This window comes from Onychomys torridus, chromosome 1, assembly GCF_903995425.1.
Source record: "Onychomys torridus chromosome 1, mOncTor1.1, whole genome shotgun sequence".
Taxonomy (NCBI): Eukaryota; Metazoa; Chordata; class Mammalia; order Rodentia; family Cricetidae; genus Onychomys; species Onychomys torridus.
In genome coordinates this window covers 120,649,413-120,675,929 of record NC_050443.1, presented here as the reverse complement: position 1 = coordinate 120,675,929, position 26,517 = coordinate 120,649,413, and the positions used below count along the sequence as shown (strand labels likewise).

Here is a 26,517-nt window from a genome sequence, read left to right as displayed (position 1 = left end):
AGATTTCAGGCCATGAACATTGAAAATGTCAACCAAATCAAAACATTACTAGAAAAAATTGTAAATGGACAAAGTTGGCTAAAAATAGATAAAATGGGGCTGAAGAGAGATGGCTCAGTGGTTAAGAGCACTTGCAGCTCTTACAGAGGACCAGAATTCAGTAGTTCCCAGCACCCAGCAGGGGGTGGGGGATGGGGGGTGGGGGAGACTCACAACTACCTGTAGCTCCAGCTCTGGGAGATCTAATACCTATGGCCTCCTTGTGGTGGGGGGAGCGGGGGAGGGGGGTGCTGTGAGGTTCATAGGCTGCTGTTTCCTGTATTATCTCTGCTTCCTGGTCCGTGAAGATGTGAGCAAGTAGCTGTCCCGCTTCCCCACTGCAGTGAAGCCACTGCCATACCTCCCCCAACACCACTCCTTCCCCAGGACCATGCCATCCTAATCCATGAGCCAGAACAAACCCTTCCTCCCGTACTGCTTCTTCTCAAGTACATGGTCAGGACACCAAGAAAAGTAGCTAACAGAGGGGGCATAAACATTCACACAGGAAATGGAAACATCTAGCTGACCCCTGGTGACCTTAGTAGATACAAGGTGACTGGGTATGAGCTGTAAGGGTGTGGTCTCATCCAGGAGGACCCCCCATCTCATCCTGTGACAAGGAAATAGGAAGAGGTGGAGTGTAGAGGACAGCCAGGGCTAGGATTTCCAGCTGCTGAGCCAGCCTCCTGCAACAAGGCAGTGGCTAGGGAACCAGGTTTTGAGAGTGGGTGAGAGAGGAACCTGGAGTGAATGTTAGACCGAGGAGGCGTGCTCAGAGTGAAGCTTGCTTGGGTCTGGGCTTGAGCGAATCAGCAGCAAGAGCCATCTGGGGACATGGGAAAACTGAATTTGGGTTATGTTTTCAATGTGACTAGAGAGTATAATGAACATAGCAGATGTGACAGTGATGGATTGCAGTTCTTGGGAGTACACCCTCCATATTTGGAGGCGAGTGCTGAATTTGCTAAACTAACATACCTGTGGAACACTATGTTTACAATTTACTTTAATTCTAAACGTTTAATTGCCATTACATTTAGGAACACAGACGCAGATGCTCTCTCTCTCTCTCTCTCTCACACACACACACACACACACACACACACACACACACACACACACAGAGTGGTGGCGGGAGAGAAATACACACATGCTTTCTTGAAGGGCTTGGTCCCTATCACAGTGTGCTGGCAAATACAGCCTCTGCATATTAGGCCAGCAGACTGGAAGCTCAAGCGGGGTTGTCATGGCATGGTCTGAGGCCAAATTGCTTCTCTGGGAAGTGTGAATTTCTGTTCTTCAGGCTTCCACTTACTGGACAAGACTCCACCTCATGGGGTCACCTGAAGTCCTAGTTTGTTTCTATTGCTGTGATAAACATTATGACCAAAAGCAACTTAGGGGACAAAGGATTATTTCACCTTACAGATTCTAAGTCCATCACTGAAGGAAGCCAGGGCAGAAACCTCAATGCAGGAACTGAAGAAGAGGCCATGGAGGAACACCACTTACTGGCTTGCTCCTTATGGCTTGGACAGCCTGCTTTCTTTTTGTTGTTGTTTTTCAAGACAGGGTTTCTCTGTGTAGCTTTGGCACCTTTCCTGGCACTCACTCTGTAGCCCAGTCTGTCCTCGAACTTACAGAGATCTGCTTGTCTCTGCCTTCCGAGTGTTAGGATTAAAGGCGTGTGCCACCACCTGGTAACAGCCTGTTTTCTTATACAACCCAGGACCACCTGCCCAGAAATGACATCATTCACAGTAGCTTGGCCTCTTTTTTCCCCTATAATTTTATACTTACATATGAACTTTAAAAAAAAAAAAACTTTTTATTGATTCTTTGTGGATTTTACATCATGCATCCTGTTCCCATTCATCTCCCCGTCCCTTCGTATCCTCTGTCTGCCCTTGCAACCTCCCCCACAATAAAATAAAATAAAATTTAAAAGAAAAAAATCTCATTGTGGAAGCTGTAGTGTGGCCCAGTGAGTCACACAGTATACCCTTCAGTCCATACATCTTCACTTGCAAGTGTTCATTGCAATGAGTCATTGGCCTGGCTCGATGCCTCTGGCTTCTGCTATTGATACTGGGCCCTCACTGGAACTCCTCTTGGATATCCTGTTGTTGCCCTGGAGATCCTGCAGCTTTCGATCTTCAGGACCCAGCTTGGCCCCGCAAACATCAATCATTAATCAAGAAAATGCCCCACAGAAATTGCCTACAGGCCCATCTGATGGCAATTCCTTCTTTCTGTGTGACTTTAGATTGTGTGCACAAAAACTAACCTGCACACTTGCTTAGTTATTCCTCACAGCAGCAAGGTTTTGAACCCACATCTGGGCAACATGTCCTGGGCCACTAGTTACTTTTCTGTGTGTTGTGGCCAATAGCTAACAACAGTCAACTTGAAGAAAGAAGGGTTGTTGTGGCTCACAGTTCAGGGAATTTGGCGTGTACTGTGGCAGAGGGCTGTTTGTCCATGGTGCTGAGCAGGAAGCAGAGAAATGGGAACCCCCAACCCAGCTAGCTTTCTCCTGTTTACTTATTTATTCAGTTTGGAACCCCAGCCTATGAGATAGTGCTACCATATTCAGGGTGCATCTTCCCTTCTCTGTTACGTCAGAAACATCTTCATCCAAAGGTGCCTCATTATTTTTATGTTATATTTATTCATTTGTGTGTGCGCATCTGTGTGAGTACATGTGTGCAGGGGTGTATGCACATGCAAAGGCCCAAAGAGGGTGTCAAGTGTCCTCGAGCGCTCTCCACCTGTGCCTCTGAGTCAGAGTCTCTCCCTGAACGTGTGTGGTTACTCTCAGCTAGACTAGAACCAGCAAGTTCCAACAATCCTCCCATCTCTTCTCTCCTCAGAGCTGAGGCTCCAGGTGTTTGTGGCGATCTCTTGCCTTATTACATGGGTCCTGGGATTCGAATTCCAGTCCTTGTGATTTCAGAGCAAGCACTTTTGCCTCCCAAGCCACCTCTCCAGCACAATCAGGGTTTTTCAATCCAGACAAGTTAACAATCAAAATTACACGCTGCTAGGGTGTCACATAGAATAAGCTGTCACAGTGTGTGTGTGTGTTTGTGTGTGTGTGTGTGTTTGCTGTGTTCTTTCTGCTGCTTGCACACAAAACAGACTAAGATTTTCCATTCAAAATAAGTTGCGAGTTGGGGATTTAGCTCAGTGGTAGAGCGCTTGTCTAGCAAGCCCAAGGCCCTGGGTTCGATCCTCAGCTCAAAAAAAAAAAAGTTGCCATGAAGAGAGTGGAAGGAGCCATCCATGGTGCACACACCTTTAGTCATAGCTATCAGGAGGCAGAGATGAAGGGATCTCTGTGAGTTCCAGGACAGCTAGGGTTATATAGTAAGACTTAGAAAGAGAAAGACAGACAGACAGACAGACACACACAGACACACACACACACACACACACACACACACACACACACACACACACACACACACGGACACAGACACACACACGGTAATGGTCACAGTCAGGAGGCTATATTTACCCTGCTTATGAGCAACATGTGATCTCTATGGTAATACACTAGAGTCTCCCATCAACCAGCAAGACAAAGCATGTTATCCCATCTATTGGTTGACAAGAGGCACAGCAGGTGTTTCTGAAATGGAAACAGACATGGTCGAGACTCTGAAAACTTAGTTAACAAGCAGAGAAATGGGAAATCAAAATCAGAAAACAATACCAATTTAACCAACGGCTGGAATATACAAGTTTTAAATGTGTGAACAAGAATGTATATCAACCAGGGCATCCACATGCAGCCAGTGGGTTTTTAATCTGGAATCAGTGCTTGGGAAACAATTTGGCAGTGTCCTCTGAGGTGTGTGCCGACACCTGCTGGTGACTCAGCCTCCAGTTCACCTCCTCCACCCTGAGGGAGAGTTTCTTTCTTAGATTTATGAGATGCCTTGGAGGTCTTTCCAGTTGTTTGGATATAAGCACTGGCTCCCTTTAATCTGTGTTGACATCCATAGCAAATGATTTCTGTGCTGTACCCTATATGCATTTATTTCTTGCTTTTCTCTGGCCATGCTTGTCCCCCCACCCCCCAGATCATTGTGCTCTGGGCTCCTTTGCACCTGAGCCTGTTAACCTGATAGAACGCACTCATTGAAACTGTTCTTGTTCCATTTCTGTTGCTGTGACAAATACCCTTACAAAAAAACAGCTTAGAGGAGAGAAAGGCTTGTTTGGCTAACAAATCCAAGTCACAGTCTATGATTTCAGGGAAGCCAATGCAGGAACTCAAGCAGGTAGTCACATCACATCCACAGTCAAGAGCAAAAGCAAATAAGTGCAGCCGTCTTGCTTGGAAGCCCTCAGCAAGTTTTCTCCCCTTTATTATAGTTCAGGACCACCTGCCTAGGGAATGGTGCTGCCCACAGTGGTCTGGGTCTTCCTACATCAGTTGACAACCAAGACAACTCCTCATGTCTGTGGGCCTACCCATGCTAAATAATTCATCATCAATACCCTTCCCAAGTGGTTCTGAGTTGTTCCAAGTTGACAATTAAAAGTAATCAGCATAGGGCTCTCAGAGAGATGGCTCAGTGACTAAGAACACATGCTGCTTTTTCAGAGGACCAGATGGCTCAGTGACTAAGAACACATGCTGCTTTTTCAGAGGACCAGAGTTTGATTCCTTATACCTACATTATGTAGCTCACATCACTTGCAATCCCACATCCAGGGGATCTGACACCCTCTTCTGGCCTCTGTGGGGTCCTACATACACATGGTGTATACCCAGACACACATACAACAGTGTTCAAATGCCTGACTCTATGGGACTCATTCAAACCACCAAACCAACCGGCCCAAATGCATATGCCACATCCTGAATGCTGTGCCATGTTGAGACTCTTTCAGCAAATAAACAAGTTCACTGTTCTTTCTTACTTCAGGCTCCACAGAGTCTCAGCTCAGGGACAAGAGCCTTCCAAATTCTTTGCTGCAGGGTAGTGATATCACCCTCAGTTTCCAGTGTAATACTCATTTCCAACAGAGACCTCATTAGCCTGGCCATGACTGACAAACTTCCTTCTATCAGCATCCTAATTACAACCATGTAGGCAGTCCCTAATATGTCCTTGATCTTCCCTGGTCTCTTGTCTTTTGTACTCACACCAGAATTACCCACAATGCCCCACTTTTACAGCTGTTTAGCTCTTTTCTTTATTACTTTTCATTATATGTATATATGTGTGTCAGTGTGTGCATGTGAAGCCAGAAAAGGAGAGTTGGATGCTTTAGAGCTGAGGTTAGGTATGGGTGGTTGTGAGCTGCCTGGTGCAAAAGTAGAAAGTGTTTTTAACCATTTAGCCGTCTTCCAGCACAGTTTAGTTATTTTGTAGCCGCTCCTTCAAACCCTCCCATCCTTTGCCAGCTACCCAAGTCTATGCTAGGTATACTTAACAACAACTAGACTCTTGGTACCCATGTTTGTTCGTTCTTTCTTTCTTAAAAGCTTTTATTTATTTAAATTTTTTTCTTTTATTGAAAACAGATTTTTTTTTCCTCACATAATATATCCTGATTTCCGTTTCCTTTCCTCTACTCCTCCCAGTTCCTCCTCACCCCCCTCCCATCCAGATCCACCCCCTTCCTGTCTCTCATTAGAAAACCATCAGGCTTCTGGTGGATAATAATAAAAAATAAGACAATGTATAATAAGATAAAACAAAAACTGTTGCATTGGGGTTGAACAAGATAAATGAACAGAAGGAAAATAGCCCAAGAGAAGAAAGGTACAAGAATCAGATACCCACTCATTTGCACACTCAGGAATCTCATAAAAACACTAAACTGGAAGCCATAATACATCCACAGAGGACCTGGCGCAGGCCCGAGCAGGTCCTGTGAACACTGCTTCAGCCCCTGTGGGTTCCTATGTTCTTTGATCATGTTGGTTTAGAGGGCCTTGTTTCCTTGGTGTCCTCCATCCCCTCTGGCTCATACACTCTTTCCACCTCATCTTCTGTGGGGTCCCCTGACCCCTGAGGGGAGGGGTTGGATAGAAACATCCCATTTAAGACTGAGTGTTCCAAGTTCTCAATCTCTCTCTCTCTCTCTCTCTCTCTCTCTCTCTCTCTCTCTCTCTCTCTCTGCATGATGCCTGGCTTTGGGTTTGTTCTCATCTGCTTCAAGAGGAAGCTTCTCTGATGATGGCGCTGACCCAAGAGTATAGCAGAATGTCCTTAGGAGTCATTTTATTGCTACTCTTTTTGTTGTTGTTTAGTTTGGTTTGTTTTTGTTTTTGTTTTAGAACAGTAGTATTTGGTATTACTCTAGGTCCCTAGGCTATCTATCTAGTCTCTGGTTCTTAGTCACCCAAGCAGTGGTGGGTATGGATTCCATCACGTGGCCTTAAGTCAAATCAGATATTGGTTGATTATTCCTACAAGCTTTGTGCCACCATTGCCCTAGCATATCTTGTGGCCAGGACACCACAGTGGATCAAAGGTTTTATAGCTGTGGTGGTGTTTACATTATTCTTTTGGCAGTGTGCAGAGTACCTACCTCTACCAAAGATGCTAGATGTAGGAGCCAAGGCCCCATGTGGCACCAGCTGGACTTCTCCATGTTCAATGAGTTGTGTAGGTGTTGTCTTCAGCAATGGGGCCTTACTGACCCAGGTAGCCTATTGTCTAGCCCTGGGTTATTTGGGGGATTCCCCTGAGACCCTTTTGGCCAACAACTCAATTACATGTAACCCAATCCCTGTACAGGAAGCTTCATTTGGTGACAAGAGATGACCAGTTGGGACTCTGTCTCCCCCATCATTTGATGATTTCCTTTAGATCACTTTCATATATGTATATATTTTAGGAAACTTCTGTGTTCTGTTACCCTTCAAATGGCCCTTAATTTTAGCAGTCTCTTTTCATAACCTCTCCCTTGCCCCTTCTTCCTTCCCCTCCACACTTGATCCTTCTGTTCCAGCTCCCCCCAACCATCCATAACTATCTATTCTGTATTAGTCAGCATTTCATTACCATAATGAAATACCTGAGGCAAGATGATCTTGAAAGTTTTATTCTGTTCAAGCTTCTGAAAGGGCAAGATAAAGGGGCTTTCCACTGGTGATGGCCTCCTTGCTTCAGAGTTCTGGGGCAACAAAGGGCATCCCCAGGTCAGGAGACAGGATAAGTGTAAGCCATCAGGAAACTTGTGGGGCTTTATCCTTGTGACCCTATTATCAGATCAACTTAGCCTGTGGGGCTGGCTGTGAGGGAATTGTCTCGATTGTTAGTTAATTGATGTGGAAAGACCCAGTCCACTTTGGTCAATGCCATTCCATAGGCCGATGGTCCAGAATAGTAACAGGAAGGAGAAAGTTAGCTGGGAGCAGCCAAGCAAGTAGGCCTGCATGTATTTCTTTTTTCTTTGCTCCTAGAGGGCCTGTTTCTGAACATCACAGTCAGATTAAGTTTGTATCCTTTTAATCCTCACAATGAGGATCAAACTGCAATACTTTACATTAAACTTCAACTTAACTGCATCCAACCCATATCATTGTTTCTGGTTAAGGAACTAACCTCAAAGCCAAAGGTTAGATAGATCATGGGGAGGCTGCCCTGGGATTCACTGAAGTTGCTATTCAAATAACTAGTGATCAGGGACACTTTGTAGAATTGTGGGTCGCTTCTTAGGTATCACTTAAGATCACGTTGGGAGATTTCATGTGGTGCTGCTTTCCTCAAACCAGAACCCCTAGGTTGGAAGCCTATGGGGTAGATGTGGGGGCACCACTTCTTATAACGATAGCTAATGAGCCATCATAGAAGTTCTGCCTCATGCCTTCAAAGGCGTTTCCCTGGGTTGAAGGCTCTCAGTAGCCAACAGGGGAACACCCTGGTCAGAGAACTGCGGGGCTAGAAGCTGTGGTGATACCTGGCTACTTTGGGCTCCCTTGCTGCTGGGTTAAGAGACCCTAATGGGTGCTGGCTGAGTAGTGCTAAAATGAAAAAATAAGGATGGTGATGCTCGTTCCAGGCAGGTTTGGCTGGTCTGGGCTCTCTTACCCCACCACGATAGTGATACAAGAAATGGCAACAAGAGTCAGGAAGAGATTGTCCTGGGAACGAAGAGCTGGAACAGCAGAACAAACCGTGGCTGTTTAAAGCCTCACACACCGTGACTTGGCGATGAGCTGCAGGGATGAGCGTTCATTCTCTGACGTTCTCTGACGGCGTCTGGCGGATTTTGTTTTCATGTTGTGTTGCGCACCTTTTACAGACTTCCATGTCACACTCGCTCTTTATCGTTGCCTTCCCACCACCGTTGTGTATGGGGTCCTATGTTCCTTTCTCCTTCCTGCCGTACTTGTACTTCTCCCTTTCCTCTTCCCTTCTTTTGTGTTTTTGTTGTTTCTGTTGAACCAGAGTCTTTCTATTTAGTCCATGCTGGCCTCAAACCCACAATCCCCTCGTCTGCCTCTTTGAGTGCTGGGGTTACTGACACATGCGTACTACCTTGCCCGGTGTGTTGGTTACTTTCTGTCAACTTTACACAAACCTAGACATATCTGGGAAGAGGGAATTTCAATTGAGTAGTTGCCTTCATCAGATGCCCTGTAGGCAAGGCTGTGGGGGGCATCTGCTTGATTGACAATGATGTGGAAGGGTCCAGCCCACTGTGGGCAGTGCTACCCTGGCTTGTATAAGAAGGCAGAATGGGCAAGTCATGAGGCACAAACTAGTAAGCAGTGTTCCTATGTGGTTTCTGTGTGAGTCCCCACCTCCAGGTTCCCATCCTGCTTGAGTTCCTGAGTTGGCTTTCATTAATGATGGACCATTACCTGAAGGTGTAAGCCAAATGAACCCTATCCTCCCCAGGCTGGTTGGTTTGGGTCAGTGTTTAATCACCAAACTAGAACATCCTGTCTATGTTCCTTTTTTTTTTTTTTTTTTTTTTTTTTGCCAGAGCTGAGGATCAAACCCAGGGCCTTGCGCTTGCTAGGCAAGTGCTCTACCACTGAGCTAAATCCCCAACCCCCCTGTCTATGTTCTTTAATGTTGATTTCATAGGGTAAAGCAGAGCGAGATGACAAGAATGGAACCCGGGAAGAAGTGCTTGCCACTAGAAGCCCCGGACTTTCTGTCTCAGGACCAAATGTTTGTGATATGGGGGGGGGGATCCCCTAGGGAGAAAACCCCATGTGTCTTCAGATGTGGAGTGCTTTAGTCCTCCTCTTTGAGGAAGTGAAATGTGTGGGAAGGAGGGAGCACGCACATCAGAAACACAACGTGGCTTTAACATGCTTTTTCTCCATGTGTTTGGCGACCCGTTTCAGGATGGCTCTGATCTGGGGGGACCCTCTCTTTCTGGGCCTGGGTGTGAGGCAGGGTCACCTCCGTCAGGGGGAATTCTCTTATAGGCTGCATTTGGGGCCTCAGCCTCAGTTAGGCCAGTGTATCTCCTTGGGACTTAGCAGCTTGTACAGACTGTGTCACTATTTAAGAGCAGGTGAAAGTTCTCTGTAGAGGTGGCTGAACTGTCTTGCGGCAGTGGCTACAGGAGCAGGCATTTTAGATACTGTTCCCCACTGTGCTCTGTCACCATCCCCCAGTAGGTGATTAGGAGGCCATGGTAAGCATAGTCAGATTTCTCCCTCACCTTGCAACATGGATGAACCATGTGGTAGGGTAGCCACTCCAAAGAGGGCCTCAGACTCACCAAATCCACAGAGACAGCAAGCAGGACAGGGAGCCAGGAGCTGGGGAGGGAGCAGGGAGTCAGTGTTGAATGGGGACAGAGTTTCAGTCTGGGAAGATGGAAAGTTCTGGAGGTGGATGCTGTGGGTGGATGTTAATTCTGCTGAGCTGTCTACTTGAACGTGGTCAAATGGCCAGTGTCAGGCACAGTGCATTTGACCAGTTATTAGAAGAAAGAATTTTTGTTTAGACAAGATCATCATGTGGCCCTTAAAGCAAAGAGCTTCACCAGCTGGTGGAAGCTGGAGAATGCATAAGAATGCACAAGGAAGGCTGGGCCTGCCCTATGGGTCTGAAGAAGAGGCTGAAGGGGAGTGAACCAAATTCACAGAGCAGAAAGTTGTCCTAGCTGGCAGCCACCAAGGAGAGAGAACCCACAAGCCCACAGCTGCAATAAATTAGGTTCTTCCAGCAGCCAGAGTGAGCCCAAATGGAGGAGCTTCTAGAAGCCTCCAAGTAAGGCCCAGCTAACCTGTCCTTTTGCATGGTGGAGAACCTGCCCACCCCATCTGGGCTCTGACCCACAACCTGCTGCTACTTCAGGTTGCTGCTGTGGCTCCCAGGGCAGTGCTCAGTGGCTGGATTTCTGGGAAGTGATTAATCCATGGAGGGGTTCATAACTCAATGGCATTTTTAAAAAGGAAACTAGAAAGTGAGGCCTCCTTTGAGGAAGAGGTCACCGAGTGGTGCCTTGAGAAGGGGGTTTTCTTTGTCTTTGGCCCTTCTCTCTACTCCTGGCCACCATGAGGTGTTAGCTTTACCCCACTATACACATAGCCTGCTGTGTTCTGCCTCATTTGAGTCCCCAAACAATGAAGTCAGCTGACCATGGGCAGAGACCTCTGAAAACCTGAGTCAAACTAAGTTGACTTTCTCAGGTTTGAATTGGTTTTCTTCCTTTCTTTCTTTCAGTTGACTTTCTCAGGTATTTTGTCACAGTGACAGACCCAGACTTTGCTGCCAGGTTTATGCTCTTCCCTTCACAGCACAGGATATGATTGTGGCAGTGTCTAGAAGGGGCAGGCACAGGACTACATCTGACCAGGGCTCCTGCCCACCCTGTGCTGGTTTCCTCTGTCCTTAACCTAGTCTGTCCTGTTCCACAGACTCACCAAATCACCCTAGGTGTTTCTATCTATTCCTCATGGAGCTGTTTACCTGATGTCATAGTTTTAATCTGGTGTCTTCCCCACCAGATTATGTTTGCTCTATGTCACAGGTTTGATCTGAAACGTCTCCCATAGGCTCATATTCTGAATGTTTTGTCCGCCGCTTATGGTGCTATTGTAGAGCCTGTTGGGAGTAGAGTCTGGCTAGCAGGAGGTCAGTAGGGGTAGGCTTTGGAAGGTTATACCTGTCTGTGGTGGTTTAAATTAAAATGGCCCTCATAGGCTCATAGGAAGTGGCACTATTAGGAGGTGTGGCCTTATTGGAAGAAGTCTGTCTCTGGAGGCTGGCTTTGAGGTTTCAGATGCCCAAGTCAGGCCCAGCATCACTTGTTTCTTCCTACTACCTACCAATCCAGATGTAGAACTTTCAGCTACCACTCCAGCACCATGTCTGCCTGAATGATGTCATGCTTCCCAGCATGATGATAATGGACTAAAAATCTCTGAAATGTAAGCCAGCCCCAGTTAAATGTTGTCCTTTAGAAGAGTTGCTGTGGTCTCGGTGTCTCCTCACAGCAATGGACACCCTAAGACACTGCCCCTGGTTCCACTCCACCTGTTCTCTGTATTACATTACTTTTCTCTGGGAAACACGAGCAAGAAACCGGTCACCCCAGGTGGGGCATGGACAATAGAGAGGATTCTACTCAAGTTTCAGCTTGAACCAATGGATTTATTGGGCTGAAGAGTTACTTATAGGCAGTGTGGGTGACCTCCAAACAATGTCATTACCTAAAAGCCCCACCCCATGATAGGCGATGATCTTATGGATGCTGGATCATGGAGACCTGGCTTCAGTTAACTTTTCACACTCTGGCATCTCCCAAGATCCTAACAGTTTCTTGGCAGGAGGGAGTGGTAGCTGGAATTGCAGGCAAGGATATGGTGACCTCTTCTCCCTAAACTAAGAAGCATTAACGGCCCCATGGCCATTACCAAAAACCTGGCTATTGCCATGTGGTTCCATGCATTTTGTTGCCATGACTTCAGAGCAAAGGTGGTCCTTGATGACCCCTCCAGCATTTGCCATCTTATATTCCTGTTGCCATAGACACAGCCACTCCTCCATGCCTTCCCTGTTATGATGAACTAGAATCTCTCTACAACCATGAACAAGAATAAATCTTTCCTGTTTCTGGTAGGTGTCTGGCCACAACAATGTAAAGGTAACTAACACATCTGGTGGAATCTTCTCCCCTTCCATTCCCCCACCATGTGGATCATGGGAGGGCTCAGGGCCAGAGTCTTCATCTCTGTGGGCAAGCAGACAGCAAACATCCTACTAGACCCAGTGAGCGAACACCCGTGCTTCACAGGGGTGTCGAATAGTTAGCAAATGCTTGTGTTTCAGAGGGGCGTTGAGGCACTGGCCTACCCTCAGTCCATCTGAAGAGGCTGGGTTCCTGGGGCTGGCAGCCATGGGCTCTGAGAAGCAAAGGGAGATAGTGAAGTTGTTCTACATGTTCTAGAAAGAACTGGAGGTCTGTTCTAGAATGATCTATAGGGACTATGAGGCTGTTATAGAACATCATAGAAGGGACTGCAAGTCCATCCCAGAATAGTCTAGAGGGGGTGGTGAGGCTGTTTCAGAATGTTCTAGAAGGTACAGTAAGAGGGACTGAACTATAATTCAGTCAGTGGCATGCACACACGTCCCTTCTCCTGCCAATTAAATAAATTATAAATGAATAAATGTTAAAAAAATGTTTGCCTTGCAAGCACAAGGACCTGAGTTTCATTCCTAAAACCCTAAAAATGCTAGGCATTGTGGTGCATGCTTGTAATCCCAGTATTGGGGAGGTAGAGACAGAAGGCTCTCTTGGGCTCTCTAACCAGCCAGTCTAGTTTAATTGGTGAGCTCCAGGCCAGGGAGGGACTTCATTTTAAAGCAGGGCAGCATTCCTGGGGATGACAACTGGTATTGTTTTCTAGCCTCTACACACTTGTGTGTGCACACATATGAACATTTAAAAGTATACCCCAGAATGCTCTGAAGGGAATGGCATGACTGTTTTCAGAACAGGCAATGCAGATGCTGCACATAGGGATCCAGATATCAGAGCATTGAGTGGGTGGGTGGGTGGGTGGGTGGAGCTTGCTGACAGGAAGGTCCAAGTGTTCTGGGAACAGAAGGGCTTTCCTAGCTGTTGGGACTGGTCCTTCCTGACTCTGTCAATAAGGAGTCCTGGGGTTCCTTAAGGCCTGGGAGCTCTACTTGGTGGCATGGGGTAAGTTGAGGGCTGGAATCTTCATATCTATGAGTTAGTGGCAGAGTAATGTCAGGTCTCATCAGAGACTGGAAATGGGCAGAATAGAGGAGGGCATGTTGTCACCCCACAATTCCAAAGAGCTTCCTATGGAGGCCACACCTGCCCTACTGGGCACAGGTAACACATCCACGATGTAAGACTAGATATACTGGGACCCTGTGGTGCTGTAAGACTCTTCCAGAGAGAGAGAGAGGGGGGCCTACCGTGGGCTCAGGGTGTATCTGCCTTTTCGATCCAAGCCACAGTAGGAGTGAATGGCAAACCAGAGGAAGGCGCAGAGTGTCATAGCATATACCTGGAGCAATCAGGAGAGATGCCCAGGAGTCAACAGCCATCAACAGTCCTGGTGGCAGATCCTTACCACTTCCAGAGAAGTTTCTAGGATTGGGAAATGGGGGCCATGAGATAGACACCAGACCACCTCCCTGGGTCAGGGGCTGGCTCCCCGCTGCTGACTGGGCCTGGAAGATCTTGGTAGTGCCATGACTAGAGTATGAGACAGTAACCCAGGACTGCTTCTGTCTGGGAAGGGGCAAGGCAGAGCAGGATAGAAGGAGGACAAGGAAGGAACTGGTGGCTACCGTGAGGGCCAGGCTGGTGAAGGTCAGGGTGGAGGCGATTCTGTAGTGTGTCCACAGAAACTTCCCAATGCTCTGTAGGCAGTCCTGGACAGAAGCAACATGCCTGGTTGATTGCCCACCCTGGCTGGCCCTCCCTGCACAGTGCACTCAGCTTTCCCCATTCCATTGTTCTCCTAGAAGCCCCTGGGCCTGCATGGTTTGCTCAGCCAGTGCCGAGGCCAGGGCAGTCAAGGTATGCACCTTCCCAAGCAGAACTGCTGAGCGGTCTGGGAAAGAGGCTTCATGAACCTTGAGACTGAGTGCATGGTGCCTGTCTCTGTGGGGACAGTGACCCACAGCCCTGGGGGCCAGGGAGGGCCTTCCTCCTCTGTTCTAGCTGCTCTGAGCTCCTCCAGTGGGCCACTTCTTGTCCCTAGGCAGTCCAGAGTGAAAGTACTGTAGTCCCTAGAGGCTGGTGAGGACAGAGAGTCTGGAACTGCTAGTCTCTTTGCTGTGGGTCTATTATCAACAGAGTCTCTCTTTCTAGAAACAGAAAGGTGACAGCTGACCTCTGGGACATTCAGACGTCGGCATTTTTGTTGGGGATAGCATTTGGGGAGGGTGAGGATAGGCTGGACCATGTGGAGCCCTACAGGGTACTTTCTTGCCTTTGGTTCTCTCACTGGCCTGAGCTGGCCTTGCTTCTCTCCCACCAGGGGTCCTTTGCAGCCTGGTCCTTGGCCACCCTGTGGCAGGAGGCAGGTGCTGAGCTATTTTGTATTTGAGACCTGAGGGCTGTTCTTGGGTGGATGGGACTCCCTGACTCTCAGCCCCTTCCCAGCAGGCCAGCTCCCTTCCCTGCTGGGCCTTGAGCCATTCCCCACCCTCTTGTTTCTTGGAGGGTAGCCAGACATCTCTCCCCATGAGATAGGGCTGGTTTGTTTCCAAGATAGCAGGGGGATGGGACAAAGAGGGGGCTGGGTAGGGAGAAAGGGCCAGGGTGGGGGTGAGTGAGTCAGGGCCTAGTCCTCAGGGCAGAAGGGCTACGCCCTGCCCTTCCACTAGTGCTATCTGCTCTTTCTGGGGACCCCTACCTACTCCCCCTAAATAGCTGATCACCCTGTTATGTAGGGCCTTGGTGCTGAGCTTCTAGAAGCTTCAGAGGGGAGAGTGGGGGAGGAGCTTGATGGCCTGGGGAAGCCTCATGAAGGAGGGGAAGAGTGGGCGGTGCACATGCCTGACTAGCCTGCAGAAGGGATTTGGAGTCAAGCTGGCCATGGCATGAGTCCCCACCCCGGGGGACGCCCCCATCACGGGGAGGGTACATTCCAAGATGTGAGAGGCCACAGGGACAGAGAGGATACAGATGTCCCTTCACAGGTATAGAACCTGAAGTGCCCAGGCCTCATTGGACTTGAGTGCAGAAGCCCTCCTCCTCTCCTCCTCACCTCTCTCATGGCCTCCTGGCCCTGACACGGGATGGCTCTGGTGCTTGCCAGAAGCCCAAAAGGAGACTTCTTCCCACAACACAGAAACTGCAAGACAGACCAGAGAGGAACTGGTGGGCAGGACTGACTGACGGGAAAACAGGCATGAAAGCACAAGTAACTTAGGTGATTCTGGGCCCCCAGGAGATCAGAGCCAGGGCTCAGGATCACAGCTGCCTCTGGAAAACTAGTCTCTGGTGACTTGGCCCTGGTGATGGAACAGCGTGACTCTCTGAGGACCTCTTGCCCTTACAGCAGGTCCCTGCTGCCTGCTTGGTGGCTGGACACCTACTTCCTTGAAGAATACCAATTCCTTCTTGGGTTTCTCATTCCATGTTGAACAAGGTCATTGCCCTTTGATTTTGCACTAACATTGGGTAGCCAGGCCTCTTAGGGACAGAGGTGGGTGGGTGAGAGCTTAGTCATCGACTTGCAATGGGACCTGTGTCCTGAGATCGTCTCTTGAAGCCTGGCCAGGATAGCTGATTCTAGAGGATGTCTGGTACCCATTCTCTGGAGCACAGCAAATATGACTACCCCATCCCTGGCTCACCGTGTCCTGGATGGTGGCCAGCTCCTGCCACCAGCTGCTAGATGGGCTCTTCATTGCCTGGTCATACACGAGGTCATAGGTGTCCAATACTGCATCCTCCACCTGTACCAAGGAGGCAATGGCCTGAGGGAGACCCAGGAAAGTCCACATCCTGGGACTCCCAAGGGTTAAAGAAGAGGCCAGTAGATCTCAGTTACCCACCCTTAGTGGTTGGTGGCTTCTGGGTAGCATGGGGTGGCATCCTGGTGCTACTGCTCATCTGGATATAGGCAAAAGACCCAGCCTGCTGAGAAGTGTGGACAGAGGTCTGGACTAGTTCTTCTGTTCCCTAAGGTACCTGTGGGACCCTTCTCCAGAACTACCTAGAATACTGGGAAGGTGAGCTCTAGTCTTGGATGAGGGAAGGTCAGGGTATCTGGGGTCAGATCCAGGTAGACAAGGCAGAGGAATAAGGAAGCTGGGTGGGGCTAAAGCTGGCCCTGCCTTTGTTCCTCACACAAACAGCCTAGACATTTTTGCTTTTGTTTCCTAGCTTTGTTTCCCTACTCTGTTCAACCCTACTGCAAGATGTTCTCCCCCAGGCTGAAAAATGTTTTCAGAGACAAACTGGAATTTCTTCTCTTCTAGGAAGGCATTCTGGATATGCAGGGCTCACTGGTCTCCTGGCCTAGGCCAAGTCCTCCAACATCTTTCTGTCTTGAAGACCCTAAGTCCTCCCAGCCTCATGCAGTCCAGTAGCCAGGTCACACAGAGGGTTGTCCTGAATGGCTGGGGTGGGGTTCAAGTCCTATGCTTCCTCTGGTCACTCCTGACTTTCAGAAAGGAAGAGTTTCTGTCTCATGGTATGATGTCCACTATGGGCCTCACTTCCCGGCTGCTTGCAGGTCATAGTAGGCAGGGATGCAGTTAGAGGTGCTTGGTTAGTCAAGCCCAGGCCCAAGGCCCCTGCAGGAGGCGAGGGAACTCCCTGCTAACTGCTGATCCTGGCACCGATTTCTCCCTCTCCATCCATGCAACAGAACCAGACATCCCTATGAGTCATCCCCAGCTCAGCCTGCCCCGGCCCTCCCCCACCCAGGGCAGGTGCCAAGCTGGCCTTGGTTGCTGGTCATTCTGGGCCAGAGCCCTCTCATGGGCACAGCTTCTTCAAGCCTGTGGGGTTACTGTGTCCTTAAGAAAGCAAATCCTGGGCTGGGAATGCCTGGAGCTGGTCTGGGGTGGGTGGGGCAGGTAGGCGAAACAAGCAGGCACTATTGGACTAGCCCTTTTTGCACCTCTCCCTAGCAAATTGACTTTATTTCCCTCTTCAGTCCTACCACTTTCCAGGGATGTCCCAGTGCCCAGGGGCCCTCTGTGCAGTCATTCCTGCAGGACAATAGAGATGACATCAGCTCTAGAGCTCAGCTCAGCTTGGTTCTGCCCAGCATCCTACCCACCATGAGCACAACAACAGAGGCCTGCCCAGACCTCAGAACCTGACCTTGGGGCCTTGGAGACCAGGCTGGACTCTGAGAGCCCTGCACTGGGGCAGGGGTAGTACATTGCCATCTGTACCCATTTTGGCACTCAGGGTGGTCTGTGAGAGGCTTGAGGCTGGTTTTGTTTGTTTGTTTGTTTGTTTTTCCCCATGGGAATCTGGAGGGTGGATCACAGGCTTCTTAAGTCAGAGCCCCAAGCCTCCATATCACTTATCTAGGGGTCCCTCTTAGCAGGGATCTGTGTCTGCAGGGTTGGCAAGCAGCTTCTGGGGTACAAACTCTCCTTTGTAAGTGTGTTGTCCAGTGTGGAGAGTGGAGAAAGCCCTGAGTATATGAAGTCCTGAGTGGGTGTTTGTGGTCAAGGACCAAAGCCTCACACCCACGAGAAGTTGGCAAATCTTGCTGCCCTGTGAGTCTCACTGAGACTAGCTAAAGCTGCCTGGCTGTCCAGCTGTATCAGATAAACCCTCTGTCATTGTTTATCTGCTTGTAATAACCCTGCCTCCTTGTTCAGCTGTATATAATAAACACACTGAGCTGCTGGGGTGAAGGGACTGCAGGGTTCCCATCAGAGGGTTCAAACCACCCGATTCCAGCTTCCCTGTGTGTCTGTGTGTCCGTCCTTTCTTCACTCCCTTGCTGCCCCCATCAGGTCAATTCCTGGGGCTGTGCAGGACACGGCAGCCAGGTTATGTGCAGATTGAAGACTGATGTCTAGGGTGTCCCCCTGTCTTTCTCCCTAAGGCCAGGACACTGTGATATCTGACTGGGCTGGGTAACTTCCCTTCCCCCATGTTTGCCAGCTCAGGGTAGTACAGATGGGCCATACAGCCATGGCCAGGAGGGCCCCACGTGGAGCTGCAGGTGGCTTGTGAGCCAGCACTGGGTCCTGAGGCTACATAGACATGTCTGTTCTATGCTTGGTCTTGACATGAATTATTAAGGAAAGCTGAACAATTCATTCTCCACTCCCCGGGGACAGTGGGAGATTGTGGCCCAGTAGCTCTGAAGCCACCATGAGGGTGTAATGAATAGTCCTATCACTCTGTATTCATCACATCGCAGGCTGGGCCACAGTGCTATCCTCAGCAACCTTGGATGCCTGCCTAGACCTATGTCCTGGGAGGGGCATCAGGAAGGAGCACCCCATCCTCACTTCAGGCCAGAGCCTGTGTCTACAGAGACAAAGTCTCTTCCTCCGTCTTTCAGCTTCTTGTTAGACCCTTGCTTTAGGATGTCTTGGGGATCTTTCTAGGAGGTTTGGGGGAAGCTGGGGGTGACTTCTAAGCATTACTAGTTGATTTCTGTATCCTTTCTTACCCTTGGGGCTGGGGGCATCTGGGATGACCAAGTCTAAGGCTGTGACCTATTTGGCCTAGATTGGCCCACTGGTAGGGAGAACATGGGATGATGGGAGGATGTTTTGGTGATTGTATGAAAGCTATGCTTGGTACCACACATGGCCTCATTCCAGCCCAGGAATACCCAGAACTAGGTCCACATTCCAGACAACCTGGAGCGCAGAGAAGCCTGACTGCCCCTCCACTGTCGGCTCATCTCCACCATGCAGCAACACTCCAGCAGGACCTTCTCTCCATGTAGAGAAGCCGACACAGAGGCCCAGGGGGATAACGGACTTGCCCAAGGCAGGCCTTCTGCCTTTGATTTCAAACCTAGGGTGCTTTTCACCTCCAGGTAGCTCACCAGGGCTCACATGGGTCCTGTTGGAAGTCAGAACTCCAGGACAACAGATAGGCCAGCAGGCTAGGGCCTGGGAGGATGCCCTGGCCCACTCAGGGTCAGGCACGCCTTGGAGAACTGCCCTATTGATCAGTCTTATGGGGATTAGAGTAAGAGGTCCCTTCCCTTCTGTAGATTAAACCCTAGTTGCTGTCTGTCCTCTGGTCACTGTAAGGCCCCTGTCCGCCCATTCTGTACCCCACGTTTAGGGCTCAGAATGTAAACACAGCTTTAGAACAGAGAGATGGGCCTCAGCTGCTGCAGACCAACCCGAGGTGAGCCCCTGATACCTGGCAGCTGTCTTGACTGAGGCCACCCACACGGTGACCCAGGCCTCCAGCTATCCAGACCACCCATCAGTGGACAGGGAATGTTCTGCCAAAATGCTGCTAGGCCCTGCTGCCTCCAGCAAGACACTGGGACATCCATGCCCTCAAGTTGTTGTGGGGGTTCAACCCTCTTCCAGATCCTCTGCACCATAGAAAAAATATTTTTTCCTTTAATATTAGGGCTGGGGTGAGTCTTTGGGGATCTCCTTGGGCAGGGAGGAAGGGTGAAGCAGAAATTCTGGGCAAAGAGCCTGGCTGGTCCAGACAGAGGGTCCCAGTTGCACTCACCTGGGTGGGGTTGTGGAATCTCCAGAATGCCATCTGCACCAGGACGCAGAATGACAGGGCAAAGCACAGGAACCCCTGGGGACAGAGATGATCTAGTCACTGTACAGTTAGGTATGTGGAATGGGGAGGTAGGGCAGGGTACCAGGTAGGTAGCTTCCCCAGGTGGCTGGGCTGAGCTGCTGGCTTGAGCCCCATTAAATACTGCTCCCCAGGCTCTATGTCTCTCCCGAGGACCTAAGGTATCACATGCTTCCCCAGGAATGAGAGGCCTTTCCAATATGGTGGAGACCCTAGCTCACTGGAGCTACTTCTAGAAGGAACCCCAGGAATGCCAGGCAGTGCCTCCCTGTATCTGAAATTTTGGCAGCAGAATGCCCTGCCCCAGCCCTTTAAACATTTTTTTAGATTAAAAAAAAATTACATTTATGGGGAGACAGAGGAAGATGGTGAACCTTCTGGCACAGGTGCTACAGGTAGTTCTAATGTGGTTCCTGGGAACTGAACTGGGATCCTCTGGAAAAGCAGGTAGCCCTTGTTACTGCTGAGTCATTTCTCCAGCCTCGTTCACCTCACCGTCCATCCCCTCCTTTGAGATAGTCTCCTGTAGCCCAGGCTGGCCTTGAGCTTATGATCCTCCTGCCTCCACCTCCTCAGTGCTATGATTACAGGTGTAGGCAACCGCTTCGTTTTATTCAGTGTCAGCGACTTAACCGAGGGTGTCATGGGTGCTGTGAAGCACCCTCTCAACTGACCCACTCCCCAGCCAGAAATGTCTCTCGTGAAGGTAGAGAATGGCCGCCTCATACAGGGTGCCTTCTGTGAGCTCTTTGTTGTTCTGTTTCTGAAAAAATGTTTCCAAGGAGATCCTAACCTCTACAGTCTGACTCATAGAGGACCACAGCCCACAACCCCAGGCATAGGCTTGACACCCCGGAGACTTGACCTTCCGCCCCTCATGAGTTTTCTACCCTTCCTCTGCCCCACTGCATGGGTCCCTGTGGTCATCCCACTCCACCCCTCACCCCAAAAGGGGCTTCTTTACACACTCCACCCTTTCCTTCTTTCTTTCAGTCGGGGTACAACTTCTTACTTCCTATGGAAGCTAGTGGACAGTGCGGGTCTTCTCCCCGGACTGTGTACTGGTACAAGTTCCTACTCTTCTGTGAATAGTTTCACAGGGTCACTCTAGACTAGGGACCCTGTTCCTCAATAGCACACCTCAAAATTCCCATCCAGCGACCTCCGATCTGGGTACCCTTCCGAGCCCTTGATTGTCAGCCCCAGTGCCATGCACATAGGTCCACTCAGCACACAGAGGCCCCAGTGTGACCATTGAGCCTTCTGTATCAACCGCCACCCCACTCCCACTAGCATGTCACTCAATGGAAAAGGGTTGCTGTGGCCTGGATGTCTCAACGCAGCCTCACTCAGGGATACCCCCCCCCCCTCCCGTGAGGAAAAGTGACCAGTATGCAGAGCAACCTACAGTCATAGGCCAGGATGAGGTGAACAAACAGCCAGGGCCAGCTTAGCTCTACCAAGTGTATTGAAAGAGCTAGGGTCACCTGCACTGCGCCTCAAACTTGGGTGGGTGTGGGCTCTGTGGGGGTGGGTGCCCCCTCCCCTGCTTCCTCCTGCCTGTTCCAGAGCCTGCATCACTATCTTGGAGTTGGTCCTGGGCTGCCTGCTGCTTCTGCTCCCACCTCTGTCTTTATCCCTTTCCTCCCCGCTCCCCTCCTCCCCGCTCCTGCCCCTCCTCCCCCTCCTGCCTCTTCCTCCCCGCTCCTGCCCCTCCTCCCCACTCCTGCCCCTCCTCCCCACTCCTGCCCCTCCTCCCCACTCCTGCCCCTTCCTCCCTGCTCCTGCCCCTCCTCCCCACTCCTGCCCCTCCTCCCCACTCCTGCCCCTCCTCCCTGCTCCTGCCCCTCCTCCCCACTCCTGCCTTCTCCTTCTCTCCCCCCCTTTTCTTCCCACCGTCTCCCCCCCCCCCCTTCTCTCTTGCTGGCAGTTGAGGGCTGCCTTCCCCATCTGGAAGCCATTCCTCAACTCTGCCTCCCAGCTGAGGCTGTGAGCCAGCCCAAGAGTCCAGCCCTTTCCAGAAACCATTTCATTCTCAAGAGGGAGTTTCTCCCTCCCACCCCCTCTGTCTTTGTCTCTCTCTCTCCCTCTCTGTAACTGTCTAGCTCTGCCTGTCTGTCTGTCTCTGTCTGTCTCTGTCTTTGTCTCTCTGTCTCTGTCTCTCTGTCTCTCTCTCTCTGTGTGTGTGTGTGTGTGTGTGTGTGTGTGTGTGTGTGTGTGTGTGTGTAGAAAGGGTCTTAAGATCTGCATAGTGCAGAGAGAGGTTGGGCCAGGCCTAACTGTGACCACTTTTCTCTCTACTCATTCTAAATGAAAATGAATGGATAAATAAACTTGTAAACAACTTGAGTCGGCTTCCTGCAGCTAGCTAGCTCTTCATTTCCTGTGTTGCAGAAGGTGGTGCAGGAAAGAGCAGAGAGGGGGGCAGTGAGCACAGAGTCACGTGGGGGAATGTTTCCACTCCCTAGACCCCTTTAGTGTGTGCTTTATATGTGCTCTGACGTGCAGGCCAGGAACAACACACAGGCAGCAAACAAGGCAGGCCGAGGCAGACAGACCCACCATGCACACAGGCACAAGTATAAACATGACACAAAGGGGCTGGGGCGAGTGGAACTCCCAGTGACCCTGTGGTGGCTGAACTGGGCTTGCTGTCCACGGTGGGGTAGAGGGTCCTGGGATGCAGCCCAGTGCAGAGCCCACACTGGTCCTGGAGTGACTTTGAGGACATAGTTCTGAACAGGAGGAGTCTGGATGTGCCTTTTAGCCTGACCCACATAACGGTACTGCCCCAGGCCCAGAGTCGGTTAGGGATGTGGAATTGGAGACTTGGGAGTCCTGGGTGGGTTCTAATGCTCCTGGAATCCTTTGCCCACAAATCAAGTGCTAAGCAGGACATGGGAGGAGCTTGGGAAGGCTGAGATGGAATAGGCTGACCTGGAGCTGGGCCCCTTGGCCCACCTGCCTACCGCCTCCTGCTTCACAGTCTTCATGCTGACTATGGTGCCCCCTGGTGGCTGAAGTCATACCCAGTCGCGGGCCTCTCGGGCTGGCTTCTGCATACCCCTGCCTCCATCTTGTCTTTCCTCCTTGTTTCCCTCTAGCAAGGGGTCCACCAGCTCTGTGACTTCTTCACTAGGGCCTTCCTCTGGGCCCTAAGTCCAGGCTGTCTTTGTTCAGTGTTCATTCATGCCAGCATTATCCCTACCCTGCCCCTGTGTCATCAGAGCAAGAATCTTGGTGAGCCCAGTGCTGCCTAGTCCACCACGCAGGCCCACCCAGGTCTGTCTGGTCCCTGAAGCAGCTTTAGGTAAGAGGCGACTCTGTCCCTGTCTTTGGAAACCAAGGGTCTTCCGCAAACGTACTGAGCATGAAGACAGAATGCAGAGTTTAGTGTCAGTCTATCTAGGAAGCAAAGCCTCCAGCTCAGGTTCCTGAGGGTTCCTGGATTCCCCTGTCACTCACAGGCAGAGGTTGGGGGTCCTACAAGCAGGGGTACAGGGATGGATGGAGGAGGGAAATGAGATCTTATGCCCGGAATGAAGTGCGGGGGTGGGGGGAGCAGGTAAGAGACTGCCCCAGTTCAGGTGACTGGGAAAGCCTGGATCAAACAGGGACAGGGTGGCCATAGGAAGAGTCCTGGCAGATAGAATCTGGATTAACTATTGAGGGTTGTGGGGGCACGCTAAGGCACCCATATAGAGAATAGTTACGGCACCAGCAAGGGCTTTTCTCTATGGGACTGTGAAACTTCCCTTCAATGGCTAGGCAGGGATAGTGGACCTGTGAGAAGGAAGCCCAGGCTGCAGAACCAGCTTTGGGACCTCCTTGTCCCTGGTTGGCCTCCTAATGAGAAGTGGTGGAATTCACCCAGACCCAGCTAGATATCAGAACCAGGCCCTGTTAGGGCCTTTGGAGATGGCCCCAGGGCTGAGAGTGCCAACTCTCTTTCAGGGGCCCTACAGAACCATTATTGGATCTGAGGAAGACAGGGTGACGTTGAGCCCTGTGGAGACTTCTAAATGACCCAGGTGGAGGATCCCGACTGGTCCAGGTGGGAGGGTCCTGATTGGACAAGTGGAAGGCCCAACTGTGTAGGTGGAGGGACTCCCTGGTGCATAACCCCTGACCTTTGCTTCTTTCTGGATACTTCGTTGGGGTCAGGCAGCTCCCCAGGTTTATTTCTCTCCAGCTCTTGACCCTGTCTGAGAGTTGGAAGCTGGGGTCATCTGGCAGCACATAGAACTTACCGCAGCCATGAGGCCATGGGCCTCCCTCACTGTGGCTATGGTGCTCAGGGCAGCGCCCAGGCTCAGTAGACCTGCTAGGCTGATCCCCACGTAGAAGGCTGTGGGGAGGGAGAGGCAGAGGGTAAGGAAGGGATCTAGCATGGGGACTGGGCATGGAGGTTGGATCTGAAATCTACTTCGGAGGTCACAGAGCTAGAATTCAACTTCTGGGGAGGTCCCAAAAGGCATATATCTCTGGCCCCTAAAAGAAGGGGTGTGCCGTAGCCTAACAGCCTGTTTCCTCTCAAGACTGGGAAGGAAGGGGGAAGAGCAGGAGCAAGCTAGGGGCCATACTCTTTACCCCTTTCTCCTGCCTTCCCTGCCTCACAGACTATCTTGAAGCCACATCCCCATACTCTAGTGACAGGTGGCAGTGTGGGGCTGTGACCTTATCAGTCCAGGCCCCGGGCTTCAGGCTTCCTGCCTGGGCGGGGCCTAGCCCCTCCGAAGCAGGGGGCCTAGGGACTGGGGCTGCGAGTCCCCCATTCAAAGGCCTCAATTTCTCCTACTCTTTCCTACTAGGTGGCCGCCTTCCTGGGTTCCTTGCATTTCTACCAGGAACACCCCCCTCATTAAAGTAGCCCTGCTCTTGTGGAAGTGAGACACTCTGGCAGCCGTGGCCCTGGCTGGGCATTTTCTGCCCTCTGAAGATGATATTCACTGCTGAGTCCCACAGGCCCATCTGATGCCTGCCCTGAAAGCACAGATATGGGGCCTGCCATATCTTGAACAGTCCTGTGTGGCAGAAGAACCAGGGCAGGAGTGCCTGATGTTGCCTAAATCTCCCCACTTTTGTTAGTGCAACCAGGACACTGGGGTGTTCCTTCCCTGCCCCCAACCTCTGACTTCTGCCCAAAGCCAGCTCCTCCAGACAGCCTAGGACTGGGGGAGTCAGGTCAGTTCCTCCCAAGGTGCTTTTGGCCCTGGAGCCCTCCCACTTCCTCTCCACAGCCATTTCTGGCCTCACTTACCCCAGTAGTGCATTGCTCCATAGGGGTTCCTCTCCAAGGATACATGGCCAATGACAGTAAAGTGGTCTCCAAAGTGGGTGACAGCTGCCATGGTGGCCGTAGAGAGGCCCAGCAGCTGAGAGTGAGGTGGGCTCATCATCAGAGCTAGGGACAGTGGCAAAGGCCCTCCCACAGTGACAAAGCGTAGGGCCTGGGCTTCTGGGTACCCCAGCCTGGCTCCCTCGAGGAGCAAGGCAGCTGCAGGAGGCCTCCATGTTTCTGTGGATGGGAGGGACTAGTCCTCCCACAGACATGCTGCCACACACAGAGATAAGTCCACAACACACATACTTGCGCCCATTTTCTTTAAGAGCTCGGAAGATCACATCAAACTGTCTGTAGAGACCCTGCGGTCCCTGTCCTCTCTTGGATCCCAGGCAGCACCCCTTCCTGGCAGCCCCTGTGCACTCCAAATCACCAGCCAACCTAGGTTCTCCCAGGCTCTTCACTGCCCCTTGGGTTAACAGCTGGGCCAACAAGGACAGGTGTCCACAGTCCTCTAAGGTGGCCACCAGGGACCCAGACACAGTTTGTGGGGGGAGGGGAGCTCACAGTGCTGGAGGGCCTGGGCATGGTGAATTATTTCCCCTACGGTCCACCTACCCACCCACTCCTTCTGTTCCACTAGCATGTTACCAAGACAAAGAAGTTGGTGATCAGTATCTGGCGTTTGGCAATCTTGATTCGATTCCAGTGCTCCATGATGGTCCTCTCCTCTCCTCTCCTCTCCTCTCCTCTCCTCTCTCTTCTCTACCCTCCCCTCTTTTCACCTCCCCTTTCCTCCCTTCCTCTCCACTCCCCTCCCTTCTGTGGTTCCTCATTGGGTGGGGACCTCACTCCACAGCTGACCCAGTAGGTAGGATGTGCCCTCCTGTCTGTCAACGGCCCTTGTAACCTAGTGGCTGGGTTGGGGGAAGGAAGAAGGGCAGGCAGGAAGGGGGGGCAGTTTCTATACCTGCAGCTGCCCTGGCCTGGCCCAAGACAGCTAGGCTTTTGTAGGTGTATAGGGCCTCCCAGTGGGTGGGTTGGGCCACACTGCAGCACCAGGAGTGGGTGGAGTCTTGTGGAGCAGTAAGAGAAGAAGAGCCCAGTGCCTGGCATTGGTTATGAGAGCCGACTAACCTGCTCAGCTACATTAGAGCCTTCAGTGTTTGGATTAAAGACCCTGTGTCTCAAAGTCCTCCTGGTGTTAATCCCCAACAGGACTCCTGCAGGTGGTTTTTGTCACAAGATCTGATGCTATTGGCCAGTTCATAATCAGCACAGAGGGGAAGGGTGTGTTACAGTCAAGTCTCAGGAATGTCCAGGGGCTGGGCAAACAGGCATGGTACGTACATAGGAGTTTCAAGATGGAGGAAGTTTATGGGTATTGACCCTTGGTGGGCTAGCCATCTCACAGCCAGTACCTAGGAGGCTGAGGCAGGAGGATTATAGCAAGTTAGAGGCTAGCCTAACCCACATAGTGAGCCCCA

General features: G+C 50.9%; 1 protein-coding gene and 1 long non-coding RNA gene across 3 annotated transcripts in view; one reads left to right on the top strand and one right to left on the bottom strand.

The window, feature by feature from the left end:
- LOC118570036 overlaps window positions 1-26,517 on the top strand; it is a 94,390-nt gene that overhangs the window by 20,422 nt on the left and 47,451 nt on the right. The gene's annotated exons all lie outside the window — the stretch shown is intronic.
- On the bottom strand, window positions 11,842-25,818 carry Tspan32 (tetraspanin 32). Its single transcript, XM_036168378.1, has 10 exons — window positions 25,682-25,818; window positions 25,007-25,121; window positions 23,997-24,094; window positions 19,669-19,743; window positions 15,834-15,935; window positions 15,242-15,328; window positions 13,815-13,898; window positions 13,437-13,528; window positions 12,424-12,428; window positions 11,842-12,386 (listed from the first exon to the last, which is right to left on the bottom strand). The coding sequence occupies exons 1-10, from the start codon at window positions 25,745-25,747 to the stop codon at window positions 12,274-12,276; spliced, it is 837 nt and encodes a 278-aa protein (XP_036024271.1). The 5' UTR covers window positions 25,748-25,818; the 3' UTR covers window positions 11,842-12,273.

Excerpts from the sequence above, each read along its gene's own strand:
- Tspan32 (XM_036168378.1), bottom strand. The coding sequence starts at position 25,747 with ATGGAGCACTGGAATCGAATCAAGATTGCCAAACGCCAGATACTGATC. Across the intron at positions 24,095-25,006 it reads TGGAGCAATGCACTACTGGG|CCTTCTACGTGGGGATCAGC; the intron begins GTAAGTGAGGCC and ends CCCTCCCCACAG. Across the intron at positions 15,936-19,668 it reads GATTCCACAACCCCACCCAG|GTGGAGGATGCAGTATTGGA; the intron begins GTGAGTGCAACT and ends TCCTTGGTACAG.